Source organism: Microtus oregoni, unplaced genomic scaffold (assembly GCF_018167655.1).
Source record: "Microtus oregoni isolate MIOR12 unplaced genomic scaffold, Mior012 000021F_ref0000039, whole genome shotgun sequence".
In the NCBI taxonomy this organism is placed as follows: Eukaryota; Metazoa; Chordata; class Mammalia; order Rodentia; family Cricetidae; genus Microtus; species Microtus oregoni.
The window spans coordinates 18,233,847-18,259,423 of NW_024543080.1; the positions used below are offsets into that span (position 1 = coordinate 18,233,847).

A 25,577-nucleotide genomic window follows, 5' to 3' on the forward strand; every position below is an offset into this window, starting at 1 on the left:
TTCTAGAGCCTGGTCTATAAATTTAGGAAGCCACAGGGGTTCCTAGAGTATGAGTCGCCCCCGAGGCTGATCCAGTCCTCAGCAGGCCAAGGAACTTCATTGTCTCCTGAAGACCCATTGTTCCTGTAAATTTGGTCTTTCCAAATGTTCCAGTCACTAGGTTGAACAGTCCAACCCTGCTGGTGTTGCAAGCCAACTGGGAGGCCCAGACATCTTTCTCCCCAGGAAGGAGGGATCAAGGACATCTATTTATAAGCAGCCTGAAGCCATTATTGGTCAGTGCAGAGCCTATGGATGCAGAAGCAGCCCTGAAATGGACAAACCTCCAGATGGGAGAGTCGTCCCATCCAGGTCCCAGAGGATTCCAGGATGCCGTGGAGGGGGAAGGGTGCTGGCATAGATTCGTGATTATGGAGTTCTGGGAGCTCACTATCTGGCCTTCTAGAAATCCAAGCATCGAGACAGACTGTCTGCATGACTTGGCTCTCAGTACCCTCCTGTGGAAACTTCCTCTAAGTGGTTCTGTGCTGGCATAATAGGAAAAAAGTGATCATATATCTTAACACCTTGGATTTATGGTCAGTCATAGTCCAGACAGGCCCAGGCCTGTGATTTCCAAGGTTATGACAATTTGAGTAAGAAACGCCCAGGTAGCTAGGGAGGTTCCCCTCAGAAAGGCACACTTTGTAAGGCACACTTTGTAAAGTCCGCTCTTCCATCTGGTTAAACCAGATATAGTGCTGCCTACCTGAACGTGTAGAGGCAATGAAACAGTCACGTGTCGGGGTGGTAGTTATTGTCTCCAGCTTGATGAGATCTGTGCTGGATACATTAGCTCACCTCTTGGCCAGGTTGCAACACAGGCCTGTTGGAGCTCATCTACCCTACCAGAGGGAGCTACGCCTCACTCCCCTAATTTGACTTAATACAAGGGCCCTCCAAGGAGGACCCCAGACCTCATGTGACAGCATCATCCATAGGATCAGCTTGGACCCTCCTAAGAGCATTTTACAGTAGGCCGAGGGGGCAAAATCTGAATTCAGACCCTTTGCCAGTACCCCCACTTTTTTTTTGTACTAGAGCCATACAAGGAAAGAGAAGAGTGTAGGGAAAAGCCACCAAATATGATCTGTTCATAAACAGCACTTCACAAGAAGCGATTTTCTGTTCGCATGCTGTGGTTAGTGCAAACCTTGGCGCGATCTGGAGCAATGATAAGATCTGTAGAAGGACATAAGTGTGTCCATCATGGAGACAAAATTAGTCTCAAAATGAGTCTCAAAGGAGCCCTCAGTATCAAACATGGGAACCAAAATGGGGTGTCTCTCTAACTCAGAGGCCATCAGAAGTCGGCCAGGAAATATAATTCCCAGGCTTGGGTACCCTGTCACCAGGGTTTGTTGTATTGGATCATGCGGGCTCAAAAGGATCGGCCCTGCGAAAGCAACACCTCAGCCTTCCATTCCTCGTCTGAGGGGTCCAGTGAGCTGCTGCAAGCTGATGGGATTCCCTGTGGGGAGAGAGAGCGAAGACTGACGTGGCCTTCCCTGGCAGCCGCTGCTCAGCGCTCTGGATTCTCTATCCCTTCCTTCCCTGTCCTCTCTGCCAGATGATGTCTCCAGTTTGGAAAATCTGAATGTTCTGAACCCAACTCCAACAGATCTGAGGGAGGATGCTGAGGGTTGCAGGTGGGCGAGTTACAGCCGTAGCCGTGTCGGAAACTGGCATGCAGAAACTCATTATTCTGCATGGTCCCTAAAAGCATCTGTTTTAGATGTGAACAGAGTAGAGAAGCCCAGACCCATCCTTCCTGGCTCCAGTCCTGTGCCTTCTTCAGACTGACTCCGCTTGAGCTCTGAGAACGGTGGCCTCCTCTAGCCTTTTATGCCCCAGCTTTCAACGTTTTCCCGTGTCCCCACTACCCAGTTATATGTTCTGCTGAGTCAGTTTGCCCCCCACACCCTTGGTCCCCAGAGCGTCACGATCCTGCCGAGACCTCCATAATCATCTCTTGAAATGCCACTTAAGTCATGCCGCTCCTCATTCAGAGACGCGAAGAACTGTCAGTGCCGAAATCCTACACGGTTAATACTGATACGTATTGAGTGCTTACCCAAGGTTGTCCTAGCGTTTTGTTTATGGTCTACGTGTGCTGAGCCACCCCCAGTAGGTTATTTCTAGGAAAAAAGAAGCACTCTAGGCACACATCCCGCCAAAGAGTGTTTTGTAGGGCCCATCATTCTCGAGTAATGGCGCTTTCCTTACGCAGGCTACAGTGTTGATGACTAGTCCTCGTTATTTAACCGTAGGAATTTTCCTTAAACTGAACCCCTGGGTTACAAATGGCCCATGCTGCTTAAGATATCGTACTGCCTGCTCCTCTTGCTGACCTCAGCTGACCCCCTGAGACTGTGTGCTGGATTCCCATACCCACCTCTGGAAGTTCCCAAAATGGCCTGCCTTGGCAGATGGCTCTACTTTTTAATTAGCTATACAGTGGCTGCTTCCCCTCGCTTAATATCAGGAAGCTTCTACTTGCTGCATCCCCTTCCCCCTCTTGGCCATAGTGCCTTCCTACTATTCTTTTCCCATTTTGAACTTTTGTTTCATCTCTTCCCCTTGGGTGTGTTATGGGAATCTCATCTCAAATCTAGGGACTTCTGCCAAATTGTCTAAACTCCTCCATGTATGGAGTGTTCAGTCTTCCCTGAGCACCACTTTCCCCTTATTTGGTATGATTGCCCATACCCTATGAGCTATTCTTGGGCCTGGCATCAATTAAGAGTCAAAGTGAGTGTGGTTTGCAAACTATCCTACCTCAGAGAAGTCCTGCTTGCTATTCAGTGCCTTGTTTACATACATAGTAGGCAGCATAATGTGAAAATATTAACCACCGGGATGCAGAATGCTTCATTTTGTATGGGAGGATGGTTCACGAACCTTTTTCCTCAACAGAGCTGCCCTTCCCCGTGAGATTTGCTTTGAGTGATGGATGTTCAAATTAATTCTATCTTCTGGCGATATGTACTAATTGGCCAGTTGGTGGACAGTAGCCAAAGAGCATAGCATACTACAACAGAAAGTCAAGTGGAAGATTAAACAAAATCATGATGGCTGATCAGCCAGCTGATCAGAACATTGGCATCCTCGTGAGCCCAGCCAGGAAAGCGGCAGAGGACAATGATGTGCCATGCAGTGTGGGTGAACTTGGAACTCAGCAGGACCTTAGAGATGAAGCAAGTGGGGACAGTGGCTTTTAAGATGCCCTAGGGGGGTGAGATTTCAGCCTTCGAATAAAGGGAAAAGATGAGACAAGAAGGAAGAAGGGAGCCTGTGTCAGTGTCGGCAAAGGTTCTGGAAGTAACGTCAGGACGAACATGACTGCTGGGAGCAGAAAGTGAGCGTGGATAGAAGAGGAAGAGTGAACTGTTAGAGGGGGAGTCAGAGATGGTGGAGGAAATGAGAAATGGAGTAAAACCAAAGTCACGTAGCCCAGTGCGCTGTTGGAAGATGATCCGGCTGGTGAGAACTTTATTTTGGCCATCTTCTAGGTCATGTATACTATATTCTCAGCCTCAAGACACGGCTTCTGACATCTACCCAGCCATTTTAGACGTTTTATAAAAATTAGCTGACTAGGTAATATTTGACACTTTGTACGTTCCGTTTTTTCCATCCCTGGGAGAGTGAACCGTATTAACATCATGCACAGTGCACTTGGGCAGGGAGAGGAATCTACTCAATCTGTCTGCATTGCATTAAGAACTCCAGAGCCCGGCAGTAGACCCAGAAAACTTCTTGTATGTTTGCTGTGTTCTGTGACATTGATGATAGGCACACTCACTTTAGAGCCCCCAAAGAAGCCCTAACTTCATGTTCTGGAGACATGGTTCAGTGGTTTGTCTAAAGTCACGGGCAAGGATCCAGAGTCAAGCATTCTCCTCCCAGGAGAGCTTGTTGTGGTGGGGACAGCTCAGGTCATGTGTGGGGCTTTGTGCTCTGCAAGAGGCTGAGACATTGTTCACATACTTCTGGAGCATTATCCCTCCCTGTGCTTTTTATAGGATGATGAGATTTAACTCTAAGTCCTCTGTTATGACTTTGTATAAAATCAGCTTACATTGAAATTAATTGCATTTCTGTATCATCTGTGTGGTTTGTGAAAACTGCCTTTCCCGGCTTCTGCAGAACCAAGTTGTCATGCTCCAAATGCAGATTTGCCCGTCTATAATTCTTTCGTCTCTATGCTTTTGGTGGCATCTTGGGACACAGTTACTCTTGGATCATAAGGGAATATTTCTAAAGTAACCCTGCAGTCTGAGTCATTGGTCTGGACCATTATTAGAGGGAACATAGAGATGCAGAAAGAGAACCTACAGGAGGTGTCTAACTGCTTCTGTGTGCTTTCAGAGTGACATCAATTCATTAACTGAATTTTAGCTCTCTTCCCAATGTAGAAAATGAGTCCTTCCTACAGATTCACTGAGGATCTGCTTGTCTTTTCTCATTTCAGTTTCCTTTCTTCTCCTTGTCCTCTCCACCATCCCTCTTCTTCACCTTCAAAGAGTGATTGATTCAAAAGAAATGACCACCTAAGATTTGAGGGCAATAATGGTCTTTAGGAATCGTGAAATGAACTTGAAAGATAGGTGCACGTTATTTGAAGTAAAGGAGATTGGATGAGGATTAACTGAGTCACGCAGGTAGGAGAGCAAAGGGGTGTAGCCTGCTTAGGACACAGCATCTGAGGTGGTGACGTATGGATGAGCCTGTGGTGGGGAAAGCCTTGTGGTGGACTTTTCCTCATGCCTGGCAGCACTGTGGCAGCTTGGCTCTTTTCTGGAGTGGCCTGGGTGAGTAAGGGAAGGGAGGACAGTGGACAGTCAGTTCTCCTATAGACAGGATATTTGCCAGACAGTTGTTTACCACCCTGAGATCCCTAGTGGAACAGAAACATGGATAAGTAAATAGTTAGATTTATCTTGGGTTTGTCCCTATGCATTGAAAAAATCTGGGATTTTCTTTTTTTAGTTGGAATCCAGACATGGAGGACGCCAATATCATGACTCATGAACTGGCCTTAAAAACTGATTTTGAGAATTTTTTGTCAGAAAACCAGTTCAGGATGAACTGAAATCTTTCTTTTTCTTTCTTTCCTTCCTTATTTATTTATTTTTCCCTTTATTCCTTTCTTCCTTTTTAATGCCTTTATCCCTTGAGACAGAAATAAATTCTATATTTTCTTTGGCTTTCTTAGAAGAAAGATAGAGTGGAAAGAGGAGTTGTTTGTACAGAGTCATTGAGCTTAAGCAGAACAGAACCTTCTGGAAATGAACTCTGGAATACACAAGTAGGAGAAGATGATTGTTAAAAGTGGTGTTGCTTTCCAATGTGCAGTGAGGGCCTCTGTGCCTTGGGGGAGGGGCTGTCACATGGGCCAGCTGTTCTGTGTCAACTTCTCCTCCCACACAAGACTTACCCTGCTGGCGTCCCTGGGTCAGCATGAAGTGCTTCCCACGTTCTTCTCACTGCCGCCACTTCTCTCTCTATAATCTACATTCTGCCTTTAGCAGCAGCTTCCCAGCCCACCCTTGCAACACAGGCCTTTAATCCCAGCTGTGGAAGAGGGTGAGGCAGCACGATCCCAAGTTCAAGACATACCTGGGTTACACAGTGAGTTTGAGGCCAGTCTAGACATCTTAATTAAACCCTGGCTCAAAATAAAAAGTTAGACAATGTCTACAGATACAGCCCAGTGGTAGAGTGCTTGCCTAGCATGTGTGAAAGTTCAGTCTCCATTATTGAGGTAGGGAATGGGATCTGCTTCTTCATTTCCTCTTTTTATTCCCATAAATTCACTAATGTGGGACCCTCCCCCTCTGTATGCCGTGAATATGTGTTATTACCATTGGTTAATAAAGAAGTTGTTTTGGCCACTAGCCAGGCAGAATAGAACCAGGGGGAAAATCCAAGCAAAGATAAAAGGAAAAGAAGGCGGAGTCTGGGAGATGCCAGCAGTCACTGGAGAAGCAAGATGTGAGGTAACAAGCCACAAGCCTTGTGGTAAAATATAGAATAATAGCTGGGCGGTAGTGGCACATGCCTTTAATCCCAGCACTCGGAAGGCCGAGGCAGGCGGATCTCTGTGAGTTCGAGACCAGCCTGGTCTACAAGAGCTAGTTCCAGGACAGGTGCTAAAGCTACAGAGAAACCCTGTCTCAAAAAAAAAAAAAATATATATATATATATATATATATAATATGTATATATATACATATATTATATATATACATATATAATAGAATTGGGTTCATTTAAATTGTAAGAGTTAGTTAATAATAAGCCTGGGCTAATAGGCCGAATGGTTTGTAATTAATACAGTTTGTAATTAATATTAAGCCTCCAAATGGTTATTTGGGAACTGGCAGGTGGGAGAGAAACCTCCAGTTACAGTTCCCAGAACAGGAAGCAGCAAAGATCTAGACAGCCTGATAGGTAGACAGATCATGGTATCAGCTCTGAGCGATGTAAGTGGAAGAATTCTAACACCCGTGGATTCTACCAACACAAAGACAAGTGGGAACAACCTGCCCCCACCTACTGTGAGGGCTATTGATTACTTCATTACTTAATCATTAGTTGATAGGGTTTTCCTTTGCAAAAGAGTACACATGGATTCTGAAAAACATTTTGGAAGGTGGGGTGTTTTTCAGTTTAGATGCTCTTTGTTAAGCTCTTACTGAGTCCAACCTTAGTCCAACAAGGTCATTTGCAATGACCAAGGTTCTTTGTCAGTGATGTGCCAGGAACATCCACCCTCGGTCCCGGCCCCTACATCAGGAATGATACCAATTTTAATTATCTAGAACTTACAGAATTCTAGATAGGTCTGGCAGTAAAGTGGACAAATCATTAATGTTTTTAAATAATCTACATGTGGACTCTTCCCACACAACTAAAGTTGTTTTATGTGTTTCAAGGGGAGCTCACCATGTAATTTTCCCCACTTGTGAACCCTCTGGTGATAGCTTTGATTTGGGATAGCCTGGGCTCAGATGTTTTTAATGAACTCGTGTTTCAGGAAGCCTCTATTTCTTAGAATAGTCAGGAAACTGGAGGAAGGTCACTATAATAACCCTGCCCTGCCTTTAGTACTTTGATTTTAGCATAATGGGTTTCCAAAGTATATATACCACTGTTACAAATACAAGGTCACACAGACAGCAGATTAGAGAGTCCAGATGCAGACCCACACTTGTATGGCTCATGGATACACAGAGGGCATTGCTAATGATTCAGTAGCATAAATCTGGTCTTCTCAACATGGCGCTGAAGCAATTAGATGGCCTTTGGGGAAAGGACCTGTATAACATAACAGAGGCAAAATTTAGTTCAAGATTAAGCAAAAACCTACTTGGAGAGAACATACATACAAAAATCATGGAAAAGAACAGGGCTCTTTAGAGCATTCGGCCCAAGTTTATTAAGACTCAAAATATACAAAGCATGAGCCAGGCGTGATGGCCCACACCTTTAATCGCAGCACTCAGGAGGCAGAGACACTTGGGTCTCTATGAGTAGAGGCCCGCCTGGTCTACATGTGAGTTTCAGGACAGCCAAGGCTATATAGTGAGACCCCTGTCTCAAAAAACAAAAACAGCCTAGCGGTGGTGGCGCACACCTTTAATCCTAGCACTCAGGAGACAGAAGCAGGTGGATCTCTGTGAGTTCACGGCCAGCTTGGTCCTTAGAACAAGTTTTAGAACAGCTAAGGCTACACAGAGAAAGCCTTGCTACAGTGAATCATGTTAAAATGAAGCTCAGGCATGTAGCTCCTACTTGTAATAATAACATTCAAAGGTTGAGGTAAAAGAATTATGAGTTCCAGGCCAACCTGGGCTACATAAGGGAGGACATGTCTCAAAAAAAAAAAATAAATAAATAAACAAGATTAAGAACAATTACTTGAAAAGTGTGAGGGAGGTCTATGGTCAGTGTGCTCAGCTCCTGACAGGATACCATGCTGGCATTGTTCCCCTCCTAATGGAGGCTGGTGTTCCCAGCAGTAACTCGGGGAAGACGGATGCAGGTTGCATACCTCGAACACTCATATCCTTACAATAGAACCATTCCTGTGAGGCTTTGGTATGGGAGCTTTTCCAGTTCCCTCAAGCTCTACAGAGCCTTGGCATATGGGGATAGTCTTCCCAGAACAACCTCCTGAGATCCCTTGAGGCCTGAGTCAGGATGCCTCAGCCTGTGTGGGAAGGACAGAGCAGCAGGGGGCGCTCACAGAGGTGGGAAAAAGGAGTTCAAAGGCCAGCCAGATCCGGTTATGTGGCGTCCAAGCCTTGGGGTCTCAGAAGCCCAGAGGAAGCCAGGGAGAGGGCGAGTCCCATATTCTATAACAGGGCATTCAAACTAGGAAATGTCTGAGACAAGGCCAGAAACATACATGTAAACACAGCCTAGCGTTGTTGCCCATGCCCCCTTTGCTACAAAAAAAGCCAGCCTGCCAGCCAAGGTGTATACTTCCTACTGCGGCCCACAATCTGGAGAGAAGGGAGCATGGAATCTATTTAGAGATTTTGGAACTGTAATTGTTTGGCACATTCTTACAAAGGGAGAAATAATAAAAATATCCCAAGAGATTACAAAAAAAAAAAAAAAAGCTTCTAATCCTTGAGATGAGTGGGAAAATCTTGCATACTGGGGTCATTTCCTTGCTGTTTCAGGACATTAGTATGCTCTAGAAATAGATGCTGGGAGGGGAGACTCCATGTCCTGTGAGTGCTGATTGTGCAAGAAAGCCTCCCAGGCCGAGAGGAGAAGGTTGTGCCTTTCCCAGGCCCCCAGAGCAAGATGACCCTGTAGTTAGATAGCTAACTAGGCTCGGAGACCACAGGCAGAGGGAATAATTAACTTCCTCATTCCAGAAGTAGGGCCAAACATCCGGGAAGGCAGAGTCTAGTTCTGCCGCAGTGTAGTGTCCCTCTGTGGGAGCCCAGGCTCCCAGCTCTGTGTCCTCTCCGAGGTGCACTGTCCCAAGTCTCTCTGACGGGCCCTGGTGGCTGAAACCTGGCATGCAGAATTAGTAGATGGAGAATTGCAATTGCTCCGCTAAGAAGTAGGAGTGTGGGCGGGCTGGAGCGATGGCTCTATGTTCAAGTGTCTGCTGCGCATGCGTGAGGGCCTGGGTTGAGATCTCTGTCACCCATACACAAGTCACACGTTGTGTAAGCAGCTGTCGGCCCCAGTCGGTCAAAGAGCGGCAGATCCTCAGAGCCCGCACGTCTAGCCAGCTGCTGAGCTGCAAGTTCACTGAAACAAGATAGAGGACTGGAGAGATGGCTCAGCAGTTAGGAGCACTGACCCGGGTTCAATTCCCAGCACCCACATGGCAGCTCACAACTGTCTGTAACTCCAGCTCTGGGGGGCCCGACACCCGTGGCAAAAAACAACAATGTGCATAAAATAAAATTTAAGAAAGTAAATAAATAAGGTAGAAAGCAATAGAGGAATTACCCTCAAAGTCCACCTCTACTTTGGGTGGACATGCGCACACATGCACAAAATAGGAAAACAAAATGGCATTTTTAAATTAAAATTTTAGAACAATTTACTAAAAGGTAGGTGTGCAAGCCTTTCCTGCCCCAGTGCTGGGGAGCTGGCCCCTCAGGGGGAAGGAGCAGTAAGCGAGGTCACGGCTCTTTCCGTGTCTGTCGACCTCAAAAGGGGGCGTTCCAGGACCAATCCAGAAATCAGCTCTAGTGATTTTGCTGGTATTGGCTCCAGAGACTGTGGAGGACGAAGTTCTCAGGCATTCTCATGATTCCCGTTCACACGTCAGGCACTTTCTCCGGTTGATTAAAGCAGGAATCAGCAAATTCCTCCTGTCGAGACCCGGATTGACAATATTTAGGCCACACAGTCTGGACTACAAACCATGTGATCCTGCCAAGGTGATATCAAAGCAGCCAGAGACACTCTGGATGAGTGGGTGAGGCTGGTCCGCTGACATTTATGGACGTTACACGTGAATTTCTTCCAGATTTTACACACCATAAATCAGTGTCCTCATTTTCCCCAAACATTTGAAGTGATTATTCTTTACTTGGAGGCCATGCAGACAGAACAAGGAAGTCAAATCTGACTCTTGAGCCGTACTTACCAACTACAGGGACAGAGAGCCAGACACCCTTACAGCAGAAAGGATGCCCGCTGTGGGTTGACCTGAGGAAGGGCCTTTTTACTGACGGGGAAGCTGGAGTAGGAAGAGTAAGTCCTGCGTTCCAGAACCGGAGGACGGGGAGGATCATCTGGTCTCTCTTGGCTGGCCCTAGACCTGCCCACTCTCTTCAGCACATGCCGAGAGGGGTTCCTTGCTCTATACCAATGCCCCCTGTCGAGAACCCAGGCACTGAGAACCCTGGAACAGGTCCCTTCCTGCCCTCTCTTTGGGGACTTGTTCCCAACAGAAGGCAGCCACTGTTTTGAGCATCTGCCTTCTCCACTAGCAGAGGGACCCTCTCTCTACCTTTCTTGATACCCCACGCCCCCAGCACTCTTCTGTCCCTCCCAGTTCGCAGGACAGCCCTCCTGGATCTTACGCAAACAAGAAAATGCTGGGTGCTCTCAGCATTTTCAAGTGACCTCTTAGACTTTTTTCCCCTTTTGTTACGCAAGGAGTAGTTGTGTGTTCACACTGTCCTCCCAGTAAAGATGCTGGTAAACAAAGGAAGGGAAACATTCAGCATTTCAGAACTGAAATTTCTCTGTGTTAATGGAAAAATCCCAGCTAATGCAACGCAGCTGGTAAAATAAAACTCATTTAAGCGCGGCTGGGGAAAAGAAGACAATTTTGTTAGCAACAGATTTTTCTTACTAATTGCGTTTGTTGTTGCATTTGCTGGTTTGCCTCTTCCAATTCTGGCATGCCCTAAGAAGAGCACAGTATCACGCTGGCGACAGGAAGCCGTCTGTTAGTCTGGCCTTGGAGATGCACTTGAGATAATCCGCCGCAGAGGGGAGGGCCTCCTCACCAAGTATTTGCATCCTAGGATACTGCCTGATGTTGAGCCGCTGAAAGATAGGCTTGACTTTCTGGCTTTTCTCCTAGGTCCTTCCATAGTGACGCCCCCCAAGGACATCTGGAACGTCACGGGTGCCAAGGTGTACTTGAGCTGTGAAGTCATCGGAATCCCAACCCCTGTCCTCATCTGGAACAAGGTCAGTAGTACAGGCGTCAGGAAAACATCCTGCAAGTGGGGAAGTTTCTCTTGCATGGCCAGGATGATAGGAATGCACAGTTCAGGCTGCACCTCTGCCTACTGCTCCTCAGAGATGATCTGTCCCCAACCCGATTTTGTTAGCAGTTTCCAAGCAGGGAGTCTCAGAAATGCGAGAAACATGATAAACATCTAAAGTCTCTGTGTCAGTTACTTTTGCATTGCCGCCACCAAAATCCCTGACAGAGTCACTCAAGGGGAGAAAGGTTTATTCAGGCTTCCAGCTTTGGAGGTCACAGTCTACACAGCAGGAAAGGCATGGTGGGGCATCCCTCAGCCCATGGTGGCAGGACCATAGAGCAGGGGCTGTTCCTATGGCAACGGACCAGGAAGAAGAAGGCAGCTGGAGCAGAGGCCTGGCTGGACCATTCAGAGGCCTGCCCCTGGTAACCTACGTCCACGGGCCAGACCTCACTTACTAAAGCTTCCACAACTTCTCCACATAGCCTCGCCAGCTGGAAGCACACATTCGAAACAGGACTCTATGGGGCAATTTCAGATCCAAATCTTAACACGCACCCTTTAGATGCCTGCCCACGTGTGTATGTAGGTGCGGGTTTGAATGTACATGGGGTTAGATGACAGATTCCCCCCTCTCCCCGCACCACCACCACCAAGAGGAGTCTACAGAATAATGATTAGGAATCTAAGTCCGGGGGCTGGAAAGGTGGCTCAGCGGTTAAGAGCACTGGTTGTTCTTCCAAAGGACTGGGGTTCAATTCCCATCACCCACAGGGCAGCTCACAACTGTCTGTAACTCCAGTTCCACAGCATCTGACACCTTCTGGTCCCTGCTGGCATCAGACACACGTGTGGCACACAAAGACATTCAAGCAAACATTCATGCACATAAAATAAAATAGATTTCAAAAACAAAAGAAGATTAAGGCCTCACTTTCTGTCCCGCCAAATGTTTCCACCTCGGGATCTCAGTGGCCTCACTTGAAGCTGAAGTCCTTAACACAGGCTGCTGCCTTGGATCCTGTCTGTTGGTAGAATTTATTCACTGGCTATAAGAGAGAAGCTCTGTGGCCTTCTGTGGATACTGGTTGTTTTTATCACATCCCCCGCACGTTGGAAATAGGAAGGTATTCTAAGAGCAGTGGGAGGGGCTAAAGGGAGCAAAGTGGGGTCAGCCTCGCTAAGTACCAAGGCATGGGACAGAGTTAGCTACCTTAGAACATCAAAAAGAAGCCAGGGGAGTCATATCAGGAAAGACGTCTCCTCTCTGAATGTCCCTGGGTGCTGACTCCAAGGGGAAAAGCGTGGCTTTCTTAATAATAGAGCTTCAAAATGACTTTCCAAATGGAAGAATCAAGAACGGGGATTTCCTAGCCAAGTTGGTTGGATCCTTTGTGAGGCAGGGCCTCCTTCTCAGCATCGCTGACATTTGGGGTCAGATAATTTTTTGTTGTTGTTTTGAAGCAGGGTTTCTCTGTGTAATCCTGGCTGTCCTAGAACTCACTTTGTAAACCAGGCTGGCCTTGAACCCACAGAGATCTATTTGCCTCTGCCTCCCGAGTGCTGGCATTGAAGGTGTGCGCCACCATGCCCTGCTGGGACCAGATAATTCTTTTGGTAGGGTCGGTCTGTGCTTAGAAAATGTTTGTCACCATCTCTGGCCTCTACCACTAGACACCAACAGCACCCCCCACCCACCCACCCTGCCTGCCCCTGTTGACTCTTAGAGGTTCTCCTCGCATTTCCAGATGCCCTGTGAGGGGAAAGCTTCACCTCAGAGTGAAATCTGCTTCTATAAGCCTCAGCTGGCTCGTGTGTGAAACAAGTTGTAGATCATTATTCCAAGTTTGGTTTTTGAGACAGGACCTCATATAGCCCAAACTGGCCTCCGTTTTATTGTATAACTGATTATGATCTTGAAATCCTGAACGAAGCCCCTGCCTCCATTTCCCAAGTACTCAGATTGTAGACACTAACCACCCCCAGGTGAAGGCAAAGATTAGATAATCTGAGGACTAGAGCGCTAGCCAGGCAGTGAAGAGCACAGGTCTCTCACCTGCATGGCGGATCCCAACCAACCGTTCATAACTCCAGTCCCAGGAGATCCAACATTCTCTTCTGAACTCCACTACCACAAGGCATTCATGCAGTATACACTCATTCATACCTGTAGGCAAAACACTCATACGTAAAATAAAAAATAAATAAATCTTACCAAAAAAAGATTAAATAAATCAGGTAGAGAAAAGTGGCCCAGTGCTGGAGACTTAGCACTCAGTGGCTACTCTTCCTGGAAATCCTGTCCTTCCTAGGGCTTTGTTCTTGTGTAATGACCTTCACGTCTGAAGGTCAACATATTTTAGCTGTCAGTAGAAGGAAAAAAGAAGACACCAGTTTTCCAGATTTAAAAAACAACAACAAAAAAAAAAAACACCTCACTGCTAGACCAGACAAAGATGTAAATTTCCCTTTTGTATTTTTAAGTCCCTCCCCCAGTCTATGAAGTAAAGAAAACTCTTCAAACTCGTGCTTAAAAGGGAAACTTAGTTTAAGCTGAAGAGCAAAGCCAGACACCCTCTTTTAGACTGTTCGCTTCTTCAGCAAGTTCAAAAATGGACGATAGTCAATGATTTTGTGTGTTTGTGGTTTGGTCAGAGGTGAGACTTCTAGGATTCTGGGAAGGGGTTAGCCCTATCTTCAGAAGTATCTGTGTAGACATTCAGTTTCATATAGCGGAGGAGGGGAAATAAAGAGAAAAGAAAAATAAGGTAATTCCAATAAGGACATCCTGACGTGATCGGGACTGGAATTCTTGACCTCCGTTCTCACCCCGTCGGCCTCACTTTCTCCTTAGAAAGCGTCCTCCCCCGCAGTGGGCGGAATTACCAGCAGTTTAAAGACCTCAGAGGCAGCAAAGCTTTCCCAGCTGCCGGGTGAGAACGTAGACCGCATCGGGGCTCCTGACAGCCTCTGGCGCCCCCGTGTGGCCACTTCGAAACCACGGGGCTCGAGTGCACTTACCAGGAAATGCCTGGATCGTGGCGTAGGCTGAGGTGACCCAGTTCCAGCACAGGCTGATGACCCAGTTCTATCTAGTACATCCGTCCTTCACAGCTGGAACTTCTGTTAAAGGGAATAATGGTATTTTGCCTCTGTAAACTGTGCTTTGGAACGAGACGTGGAGGGTCAGCAAGGCATGGCAGAATATGGTCGGGAGAATGAATGTGTTCATCTAGGCCTTTCCCCGTCAAGTTGAAGCTCCCCAATGCTTATTTGGGGCCAGGGGCTTGGAAGGATGATTGATGGCCGATAGATTCCGCTAGGAAGCCCTGTTGTTTCTTTATGGGTCCCCAAGAATTTACCAAATGAGCGGCCAGGGTGACTCGAGGGCCGTAAGTATAGCTTTGTTGCCAAATCTTGCAAAGAATAAAGTCTTCCTTCAGTTCTGGCTCTGTAGCACCCCAGCAAAGACCACACCATTCCAGGAGAGTGAGTCGGCCTTGGGAGGTTTTGGAGTGTTGGTGCCTGCATAGACGAGTCCTCCACCCAGGAATGTTGGTGCCTGCATAGACGGGTCCTCCACCCAGGAATGTTGGTGCCTGCATAGACGGGTCCTCCGCCCAGGAATGTTGGTGCCAGGATAGACAGGTCCTCCACCCAGCAGTATTGGTGCCTGAGTAGGCAGGTCTTCCTAGGAACTCCCAGAAGTTTTGGTGCCTACATAGGCAGGTCCTCATTGAAGAGGGTAGGAGCTAGGGCTAGGGTGTTAGAGAGAACTGGAAAAAAAAAGTTTTGAGTTTCTGGGTGCTTGTTTTGTTGTGTATTTTTGCGATGCTGGGGTTGAACTTAGGGCCTAGCATGTGCTAGGGCCTTAAGCTCTATCCTCTGTGGGAGGAACCAGTCAGTTGGTAGAGTGCTTGCCCAGCATGTATGAGGCCCTGGGTTGGATCCCCAGCATGACAGAAACAGGACATGGTGCCACATGGCTTGTAATACCGGCTCTCAAGGCAGGAAGGGCATCAGAAGTTTAGCTATTTAACAAGTTTAAGGCCAGCCTGGGCTACATGTCTTTTAAAAAAAAAGTTTCCTCGGTAACTAGAAAGGAGTAAATACCAAAGTGGGAAGCTCCGGGGATTTTCCTGTACCTTTTCAGTGTGCTGTGCCTCACACATGACCGAAAGCAATGGGCTCCGAACGGCAGCATACAACCATCAAGGAGACCTGGAACTAATACAGCGATTGCTACCCGTGTTCTCATAGGAAATAAAAACCAGAACTCAGAATGTGTCAAAGCATCACATTTACTTCTTATTAAGGTATCATATAACAGTTTGATATATTCCAAATCCCAACGTACTTTAAAAAGCATTGCTTTGTGCTGGGCAGTGGTGGCGAACGCCTTTAATCGTAGCACTCGGGAGGCAGAGGAAGGAGAATCTGTGAGTTCGAGGCCAGCCTGGTGTACAAAAACTAGTTCCAGGACAGGCTCCAAAGCTACACAGAGAAACCCTGTCTCGACATACATGGATCTAAACTACATGGGACCTAGAAAAAGGCAAGGGAGCATGGGGACCATGGAGAGGGTAGAAGGGGAGGGGAAACGGAGGGAGGGGAATGGAGAAAAATAAGAAAAAAGAAAATACATATATTTTATTGTAAATATAGTTTGTTTCTAGCATTAACTTGTTCTTTTAAAAGATAAACAGGGTGTGGGGGCTCACATCTATAATCCCAACACTCGGCAGATGGGGCAAGAGAATCAGTTCAAACACAGACTTAACTGCATAGCAAGTTTGAAGTTGGCTTGGGCTACCTAAGACCTTCTCTCAAAAAACTTAAAACCAAAATGAAACAAAAGATCGTATATGTCAGGCATTAAAACTAGTGCATTAAACCACAGTATTTAGGGGAGATTGAGGAAGGTCACAGATTGAAGCCAGTCTGGCTTATATGGGGAAACCATGTCTTACAAAAGAAAACACATTAATATGTAGTAGGTAAAATAAACTGAACTATTATAGTGTATTCTGAGATTCTGAGGTGGTTATGTTTTATTTCTTTAAATAAGCAATTTTTAAAAAAGAAAAGAAACCCTGTCTTGAAAAACAAAAAATAAAATAAAATTTAAAAATTAAAAAAACATTGCTTTGTTTGGGCCATGGCAAAATATCTGAAGTCACTGACCCAGACAGTTGCATAGGCCAGTTGTTGCCTCTCCACGCCCCTGCAGCCAGACTGTTAGGAATTCAGACCTATTTCAGATCACATGCTGTTTCAGATCTGGTTTAAGTACAGAAGCAGGGTCTGGATAAAAGAGATCACTAGAGGCTGGGGCATGTGTGACAACAGAAGCCTATAATCCCAGCAGTCTGAGCAGAAACCAGAGGGGTGAGAAGGCAAGGACCGTGGGCTGGGCATCAGTTTGGTGCCAGCACCCGCCAGGTAGCTCACAACTGTCTCTTCTGGCCTCCAACGGTACCCAAACTCACATGTATGCACATTAAGAGAATTAAAATAATAGTGCTAACAAATAACCACATCCAAAGATGTATAGAGTTCTGGAGTCATTGGCACTTTTTAAAATCTGTACCTTATTTACAATAACAAGATTCTGGAAAAATCTGTTGTAACCCAACCAAACTCTGAGCCAGGTGTCTTGAAGTACGTCCTGGGGGGACTGAGACTGGAGGGTGGTGAGTCTGAAGCCAACCTGAGCTAAGCGTCAAAAGATACTGCAAAACAGATTAAAATAGAACAGCTAGATGCCTAAATGACCTCACGGGTTCTCTGATTCTCCCCCAGTTGACCGTTTGTGAACACAATGGGATGTTTTTTCAAAGAATCCTTGTGGGAGGGGGGCGGAAGGTGACATTGGTGTCTTCCTTAATTGATCTGCACCCTACTTTTTGACCTAGAGCTCCCTAGGTCCCTGTCTACCCTACACGGAGTCTGCAGGCTCTGGTGATAAACTGCTTCTCCCCAGACAGTACCTATTTTATTAACATGAACTGTTTCACCAGCAGCTAGGAGGATTCAAGGAAAAAAATGCCTGTCTGTGCACATCCTCATAGCTTTCATTTGAGACACTAGATATCTCGTTTTCTGTCAGCGTTCAGGGAACACGAGGGGAAGTTAGAAAAAGATGAGCATGCACTTTGTTATAGAAGGAAAGAAACCTGATGCTGTACAGCCGTGTCATTACAAAGACAATCAAAATAAACACTGCCTTGGCTCTTAAAGAGGCCTAGATGGAATTAAAGAATATTGTTGCTTCGTGTACTTTTTAAATTCCGTTACCACACGCCTTAAAATATTTATACTGAAACTGAACTGCTAAATGTATTACCCCAAAAAAGAGTCTTCTATGTTCTCTACATATTTTCCAGAGTTCTTATTAACATACTTTGACCTTCAAAATAGGTGGGAAAGGACAGACATGAAGTAAGGATTGGCCACACACCAAGGGAAGTGAATTTCCCCTTCACCCACAGCCTTCTGCATCTAGCCGTGGTATGAACAGAAACAGGCAGGCTTTATCACGGCAACACGCGACTTGGGGTTATGATCTTCAGGAATTGTTTCATGATTCCTTAGCCCTCAGAGCAAGTGGTAGACTGTGCTCTGGACTTCAGCTTCTGCTTCTCTTTGATGAGGTTGTTACAGGAAGGACCCCCAAGGTCCCAAACATCAAACTAGCAACTTGCCAGTCCAACATGGCACAGAAGACAAAAAAAGCTCAGAACCAAGGAGCGAACTGTCCAAGGGCTTTAGTGAGTGGTGCTTAAAAGCTGGGTACGGTGGTGCAGACCGTTGATCCCAGCATTTGGGAGACAGGCAGACAGATCCCCTGGTCTATATTCTGACTTCCAGGCCAGCCAAAGCTACATAGTGAGACCCTGTCTCTGAACAAAAGACCACACTGCTAAAGTGGAAGAAACAACTGTTTCCTAAGTATTAGAAAGGGAAGGGTCCAAGTAGATCACTGGCTTCATCGAATTATAGTCTGGTGGGCACCTTGTGCGGTCTAGGATGTGGTTTCCAACTTGATGTTTCTCTGCAGAGAACCAAGCCTCTCCTTCTGTTTTCTCAGGTAAAAAGGGACCACTCTGGAGTCCAAAGGACAGAACTCTTGCCTGGTGACCGGGAAAACCTGGCTATCCAGACCCGCGGTGGTCCAGAGAAGCATGAAGTGACTGGCTGGGTACTGGTGAGTAGTACCGAGAGCTGGCAGGTTTCATTCTCAGCAGCGGACACAGTACTTGGCACACGTCACGGGTCCCCTGCCCCAGACTATTTCCTCCCATTTCTTGGGAGCATCCCTGGCGTGGTGCTGCAGATACAAATGCGGGAAATAATGGAGGAGCTGAAGTTACTTTGTCTTAGGAAAAAATAAGAGAATTCTGTCTGCCTAAGTTCGAAACAGAATCCTCACGGTGAACTAAACAGCTCAAGCACTGATTTCGGTTATTGGTTAACAAGTGTGTGATTTCACTTAACGGCTGGTCCTGTGAGTTTTACTCAGATCCTAGCACCCAGCATGGCTTCCCCTCCAGCAGGTATGTGCAGCTATCCAAATTTCAGCTTTCAGGCTGTGATCAAGAGCCACCTGTGACATTCGGATAGGAGAGCCCCACAGGCCCTGGCACAGGACTTTACAGCAGTTCACAGCAGCTCACTCCCAACCTTCTGCTCACCCTGGGGACCCTCCGTGTAACGGAAGCCTCCACAGAGAACTAAAGAGCGTTTATCGTCCACAGGTATCTCCTCTCAGTCAGGAAGACGCTGGAGAATACGAGTGCCACGCAGCCAACTCCCAAGGACAGGCTTCAGCCTCGGCCAAAATTACAGTGGTTGGTGCCTTACACGAAATACCAGTGAAGAAAGGTAAGTCATCTGACCATTTAAACTGAGAGGTGAGGGCTTTAGGTCTGTATATTAACCAGGCCTCACGCCTCCAGGAGGATGTGGCTGACTGAGGGCTCCTATGACTGAGCAGCTTCCACCTCACCTCACATCAAAGAATCAAAACTCAGACCTGGCTGGGTGGCTTGTAACTCCCGTCGACGTTGCCGTTGTTATGACTCCTCCATATCCACTTAAGAGGAAGTCATTGTGATCAGTTTGGGGTTTTTTTGTTTGTTTGTTTTTTGTTTTTTCGAGACAGGGTTTCTCTGTGGTTTTGGAGCCTGTCCTGGAACTAGCTCTGTAGACCAGGCTGGTCTCGAACTCCCAGAGATCCGCCTGCCTCTGCCTCCCGAGTGCTGGGATTAAAGGCGTGCGCCACCACCGCCCGGCCATTGTGGTCAGTTTGGTCCTTCACTTTGAGCTTTTAAGAAAAAAAAAAAAAGCTAGACATGTCCTGCGATTCCAGAGGACCCGAGTTCCAGTCTCAGCGCCCACGTGGGATGGTTCACAGTTGCCTGCCTGTAACTCCAGCTTCAGGGGCTGCTATGTCCTCTGGCCTCCACAGGCATCTATACGTGTATGGCGTATGTTCATAGAAAATGCATTACGAATGAATAAGAAATAAAAGTAAATCTTAAACATGTTGGCAAATACTCATTTTATTTCACTGCTAAAAAGCTTCCTCCAAAGAACCCACCCTCCCGTGTCCCAGGGTGCTGCTTTTAGGTGCAGACGGCTCTACTGGAATGCCGTCTGACTAGGCCCTCCATTAGACCAGGAAGAACACAGCCTCCTGTCAGCAGGGTTAATCCGTTCACTGGGCAGGAATCATCGAGGAACAGTGTGTTTGGTCAGATCCCTTCCCGCCAGGCAGTGACACAGCTGAGAGCTGGTCACCTGTGGACACCTCAGCTCGGGAGCATCCCCCTCCCTCCTGAGGCTCTGAGTGAGCTGACTGCAGAGTTCCTTCGCCTCTGTGGGTTTGCACATTTATGGGAACCCCCACACACACGACCAGACAGCAGCACTGGCTCTTACATGTAAACCCACACAGCTCCAGTCCACGGGACTCTAGCATGTCCTTATGATTACTCCCGCATCCTTTATCCCCATGCTTGTTCACGCCCCTCCCACTTTAATGTGGTATGGGTGCTTTACCTGCATGTATGTCTGTGATACGTGCATGCAATACCCTCAGAGGCCAGAAGAGGGCATCAGACCCCTCACGACTGGAGTTAAAGACAGATGAGAACTACCATGTGGTTGCTAGGAATCGAACCCAAGTCCTCTGGAAGAGCAGCCAGTGCTCTTAACTGCAGAGCTACCCTTAGGCCCTTGTTTGTTTTCATGAAAGGATGAGATCTCTGGCACATGCCTAAATTCTCAGCACCTGGGAGGTGAGGCAGGAGAGTCATGAGTTCAAGATTTACCAGAGCTACATAATGAGACTCTTTCTTAAAATAAAAAAAAAGAAAGAAAGAAAGAAAGGAAGGAAGGAAGGAAGAAAGAAAGAGAGAGAAAGAAATGAGAGGGAGAGAACGGGTGGAGGAGGTCTCCCTACATTGCCCAGGCTAGCCTTTAACTCCCGGGTTTAACAATCCTCCTGTCTCAGCCTGAATACTGGGTCTACAGGCACATTACCATGCCCCTGCCCTTTAGCCACATAATTTAACATTTTCATTGATTTAGAAACTGACTAATTAGTTACTGGATGTAACTAATTTCTATTTCTTTCTTCTTCAACAGGTCAAGGTGCTCAGCTATAAACCTGCAAACACATTAGCCTATGTAGCTAAGAGTGCTTCCAGACAGCTGACAGCTCTAACCCCTCCTCTCGCCTGCCAAGTTTCTTTTAAGCTCATCCACTAACACTTTATTACATCCAGCTGGTTTTACACAGAGAATCAAAGATAACACAACAAGACTATCTACAAAAATTTATTGTTTATTTACAAAAAGCATGCAAAGCTTTAAACAAAACAAATAAAATTCTTATCACAAAAGTAGTACATTCTGTCATTTTTTTAAAACAACAATCGCAGAAACAACATACTGATATTTACAGTGCCTCGCCGTGAACTCCCAACAGAACTAGACACTCATCATTCGCGGTGCGATACTCATGGACATAAGCTCCTGGAATAACAGTTTGCACGCATAAGGCATTCGCACCAAAGAAATCTGCAGAGAGAAAAGAAACAGTAATCAGCAAAACTGTACTAAAGACCCCACCTTCTGCCGCACTCAGGCGAGACGTGCAAACGTCCTGTGCCTCAGCCTCTGTCCCGGCAGGTCCTAGGAGTTCCTCCTTTCTGCCAACAAACATTCACCCTTCCAAGTCGATGGATTTTTTTTTAAAAAGATTTATTTATTTATTATGTATACAACATTCTGCTTCCGTGTATGCCTGCATGCCAGAAGAGGGTGACAGATCTCATTACAGATGGTTATGAGCCACCATGTGGTTGCTGGGAATTGAACTCAGGACTTCTGGAAGAGCAGCCAACACTCTTAACCACTGAGCCATCTCTCCAGCCCCTAGTCGATGGATTTTAAGTAAAGGCTTAAGTAAAGCTCTTGGTTGGGCTGAAGAGATGCTCAATGGTTAAGAATACTTGCTGATCTTCCAGAGGACCAGGATTGGATTCCCAGCAAACACAAAGCAGCTCACAGCCATCTGTAACCCCAGTCCCACGGGATCTGATGCCCTCTTCTGGCCTCTGGGCACGGCATGCACATAGTACACAGACATACAGACATACATACAGGCAAAATATACTCAATACACATATTTTAAAAACTGTTTACAATTCCTCCTGCAAGACCTTACTATTTCAGAGATGAGCAGCTTAGAGAAATTGTTTTTAAGCTTGTTTTAGAAAAGTGAAATTATCTTTCCTTGTAAAACTAGTAATCTTAGAGACCTGCTATCAAAGCTGAAAATCCCAGCCTGTTCCACCATACTAAATCTGTCATGACCATAGCATAAGAACATCTGATCAAACAGAGTAAAGTGTACACGTACCTGGGTTTTGTTTCGGCAGCCCCTGCATTCATAAGTATGAGTTCTAGTGTTAGCAATTGCCATTATTCCACAGAGATTACAAACATGAACTTGATATGGATCTGATGCTTCAAACAACCTTTCTCTTAAAAACTGCGCTGCACCATGGGCAATCTGACAATCTCGTTCCATTTCTCCAAAACGAAGGCCACCATCACTGTCAATAAGAAAACAAGAGTGTGTTTTGTACTTATTTATTTATTTATTGTGTATATATGCAAATGCCAGTGTCTCTGCACATGTAGGTCAGTTCTCTCCTGGGAACTGAAATCATAACGTTAGGCTTAGCAACAAGCACCTTTACCCACCGAGCATCCCACTAGCCCTGTTCTAATCTTTTCTTATCAAGGCCTCTGTGACTAAAGACAAGAGTGAAGTAGTAGTACAGACCAAGTTTTGATTGCCCTAGCAACCTCTCTAGCCTGGTGAGGAGGAGCAGAACCAGTCATTCAATATACATCAGGAGGTCTCCAAATGAAGTAGAGAACGTGCCCCAGTACAGCATACCATTTCCTCATCAACTACAGTGCGGTACAAAGCAAAGGCTCATCATGCTATCATTTAACTTTCTAGAATTCAATTATACACTTGAAAGTGAATTTAAACAGACAATCTAAATAAAACAGCTTCTCACTAAGGGATCCCCCGCAATTGAGCCAGAAATGATAAGTGCAGTCACAAATGCACGGAGTAGGTGAATGATTACAGTTTCCCCAAGTGACATGCACTCAGCGGCCACACAAGCGCTTAACAATGGCCTCCCTAATGTAACACATGCCCCTGTGAACTCAAGAGCTACTGAACAAATTACTACAACGAAGCCTCAGAAGTCAACCTCAAACAATGCTACATATGAACTTACTATACTGAAAGTTGACAAACAGAGGTAGAGAGCATTTACCCTGCCTCTATTACAGGAACTACACCACCAGGTACTAGCTGACGGAACAGCCTTAGAAGTGTCTGTAGTAAAAGTTAGACTCTCATCAGTTTGTACTCTCTAGTTCAAAGGTTTTACACAATGATCAACAGCTACTACAGTCATAGAAAGAAAAGCTACCAGATGCTAGAAGTAAATAATGCCAGAAAATGTTACTACCCAAACCTCAAACTCCAGATCTCATTAAGCCTCCAAATGCAATTACCTCCTTAGAGAGACCAGGAAGTCACAGGCCTGGAGTACAAGCAGCGCATCCAGACTGTAAGCTCTCCCCAGGACCAACAATCAAGTTTTCTCAACTCATAAAATTCAAAGAAAAAAGTTTGAGGGCAACTGAAGCCAAGGTCCCCTGAAAGCTAAGTGGTAAAGATGCATCCAGTTCAACTCCTGGAACCCACGTGGTGGAGGAAGGAAACTGAGTCCAGCAAGTTGTCCTCTGACACCCACATGCACGTGCGTGTGCATACACACGTGCACATACACACACCATGTAAAATTAAAACTGAGAAATATTTAAAAGGAACTTAGAAGATACACCAATTGCAAGCTATGCCTTTATTTATATCCTGACCACACAAAGCTTTCTAAAAAATATCCAATAAGGCTACATGTGTTGCACACCTTTAATCCCAGCACTCTGAGGAGCAGGCCATCCTGGTTTACATATATGCAAGTTCCAAAACAGCCAGAACCACAGAGAGAAACCCTGTCTCAAAATAAAATAAAAAACCAACAAACAAAAATGCAATATGGTAAACCTGACCCCTAGATATTTGGTAATATTTAGGAGGTACTCTGGTAAGATTTTTTTTTTTTTTTGATGTGTATGTGTGAGTACCCTACATCTGTGTATGAGTAGAGTACCATGAGTAGCGCCTACATGCCTGGTGCCCTCAGAGACTAGAAGAGGGAGCTAGAGTTACAGATTTGAGCCAACATATGAGTACTAGGAACCAAACTCGGAGCCTTTAGAAGTGTGAACCTACATTCCAGTAAATCAATGATTTTACTAGGTAAATAGAAAAACATCCACTGGTAAGGCTTCAGATTTTTCATTAAACTACCCTTTAATAAACGAAACTTGGTGAAGCTGGAGAGATGATGACTCAATAAAAAAGAATAAAAAGAAATATTCTGATTTTTTCATTAAGCATATACTAATATATAATAGGTTTACCATTGTTTTTAAATAAACATTTTAAATTTGAGACTACGTTCTCTAAGGGTCCTGAGATAAAGATACGATGGCCACTCCTGTACAGCTAAATCTCAAGATTTACAAAGGAAGTTGTATGATGACTGGATTTTCTGAACATAATCAGAGATAAGCAGGGTTCTGGCTCATTGCCTAGAATGTTCAGTCCTGACTTTAGGGAAGAAAGAGAAGGAAAAGAATCCTGCTATCAGGGGCTAGTGCGAGGGAGGAGGGATAAGCACAGAGAAACTAGACACCACACGCTGGTAACTGTTAAAGCGAGATGACGGAACACAGGCAGAAAACCACTGTCTACTTTTAAACGTGCTTAGCATTCCCAAGTGAAAGGGCTAGTTAAATAATACATTCTGACGACGTAGCTCGCTTACCGAGATCTGCCCTCCATGGGCTGTCTGTTAAGGATCTGAATAGGTCCCCGAGCTCGAGAATGAATTTTGTCATCCACCATGTGCTTCAAACGCTGGTAGTAAGTGGGGCCAATAAAAATCTGTGATGTGATTTTTCGACCAGTGAATCCATTGTAGAGGACCTAAAACAGACACAAGTTTTTCTGCATTTAACTTTCAAGGCATATAAACTTCCTGGGTAATTTCTTTCCTCGGTGTGGGATTTCGACCCATCGATGTGTTTACTTGGTGAAACTTCATCATGCTGCATGCTAATGACTTGTCCACGTAAAGGCTTTCTTTTAAAGACTCAAAGTGCACCACACAAAACATGCTTGCTACATACACATAACAAGGTGCTTTGTGATAGTAAATGTACCTCATTTCCTCTGAGATGGTAGCCGTAATCAGACAGAAGGTTAGAGATCTTCTGCACATTGACAGCATCATTGAATGGAGTGGCATCGCCAATTTCACCTTTGTTCGCCGAGACCTTGGAATAAAAGCATGTGAGAGAAATTACAGACCAATAAAGATATACTCAACTAATATTTCCTATAGAAGAAAAGATTTTAAAATTAAAACCTATTATAAAAATTGTGATATACTGAGATTCATTTTATTAATATTTTACCTAAGATATCTGTAACAAAGTAATTCCCCCCCACAAAAGAAAAAAGGCTAAAAAGCTCTCTAAGACAAGTCTTATCCATGGGACCATGTGGGATCATTTACTAAGACACTCAAGGAAAAATCTTAATGTCTTAAAATGACATGCCATTAAGTCGCTTATGACACTGTCATAAACAGACATTCA

General features: G+C 45.6%; 2 protein-coding genes across 2 annotated transcripts in view; one reads left to right on the plus strand and one right to left on the minus strand.

Moving 5' to 3' along the window:
• Positions 1-21,160, plus strand: part of Igfbp7 (insulin like growth factor binding protein 7) — a 58,922-nt gene extending 37,762 nt beyond the window's left edge. Inside the window, exons 2-5 of the mRNA XM_041671202.1 lie at positions 11,120-11,229; positions 18,340-18,456; positions 19,007-19,133; positions 20,901-21,160. Of these exons, the coding sequence (XP_041527136.1) occupies positions 11,120-11,229; positions 18,340-18,456; positions 19,007-19,133; positions 20,901-20,920 (374 nt within the window). The 3' untranslated portion in view covers positions 20,921-21,160. The remainder of the gene's footprint in view (positions 1-11,119; positions 11,230-18,339; positions 18,457-19,006; positions 19,134-20,900) is intronic.
• The window catches only part of Polr2b (RNA polymerase II subunit B), a 32,906-nt gene continuing 28,405 nt past the window's right edge, over positions 21,077-25,577 (minus strand). Inside the window, exons 22-25 of the mRNA XM_041671199.1 lie at positions 25,140-25,253; positions 24,743-24,903; positions 22,180-22,375; positions 21,077-21,335 (exon numbers count right to left, since the gene is read on the minus strand). Coding sequence (XP_041527133.1) covers positions 21,246-21,335; positions 22,180-22,375; positions 24,743-24,903; positions 25,140-25,253 — 561 coding nt within the window. The 3' untranslated portion in view covers positions 21,077-21,245. The remainder of the gene's footprint in view (positions 21,336-22,179; positions 22,376-24,742; positions 24,904-25,139; positions 25,254-25,577) is intronic.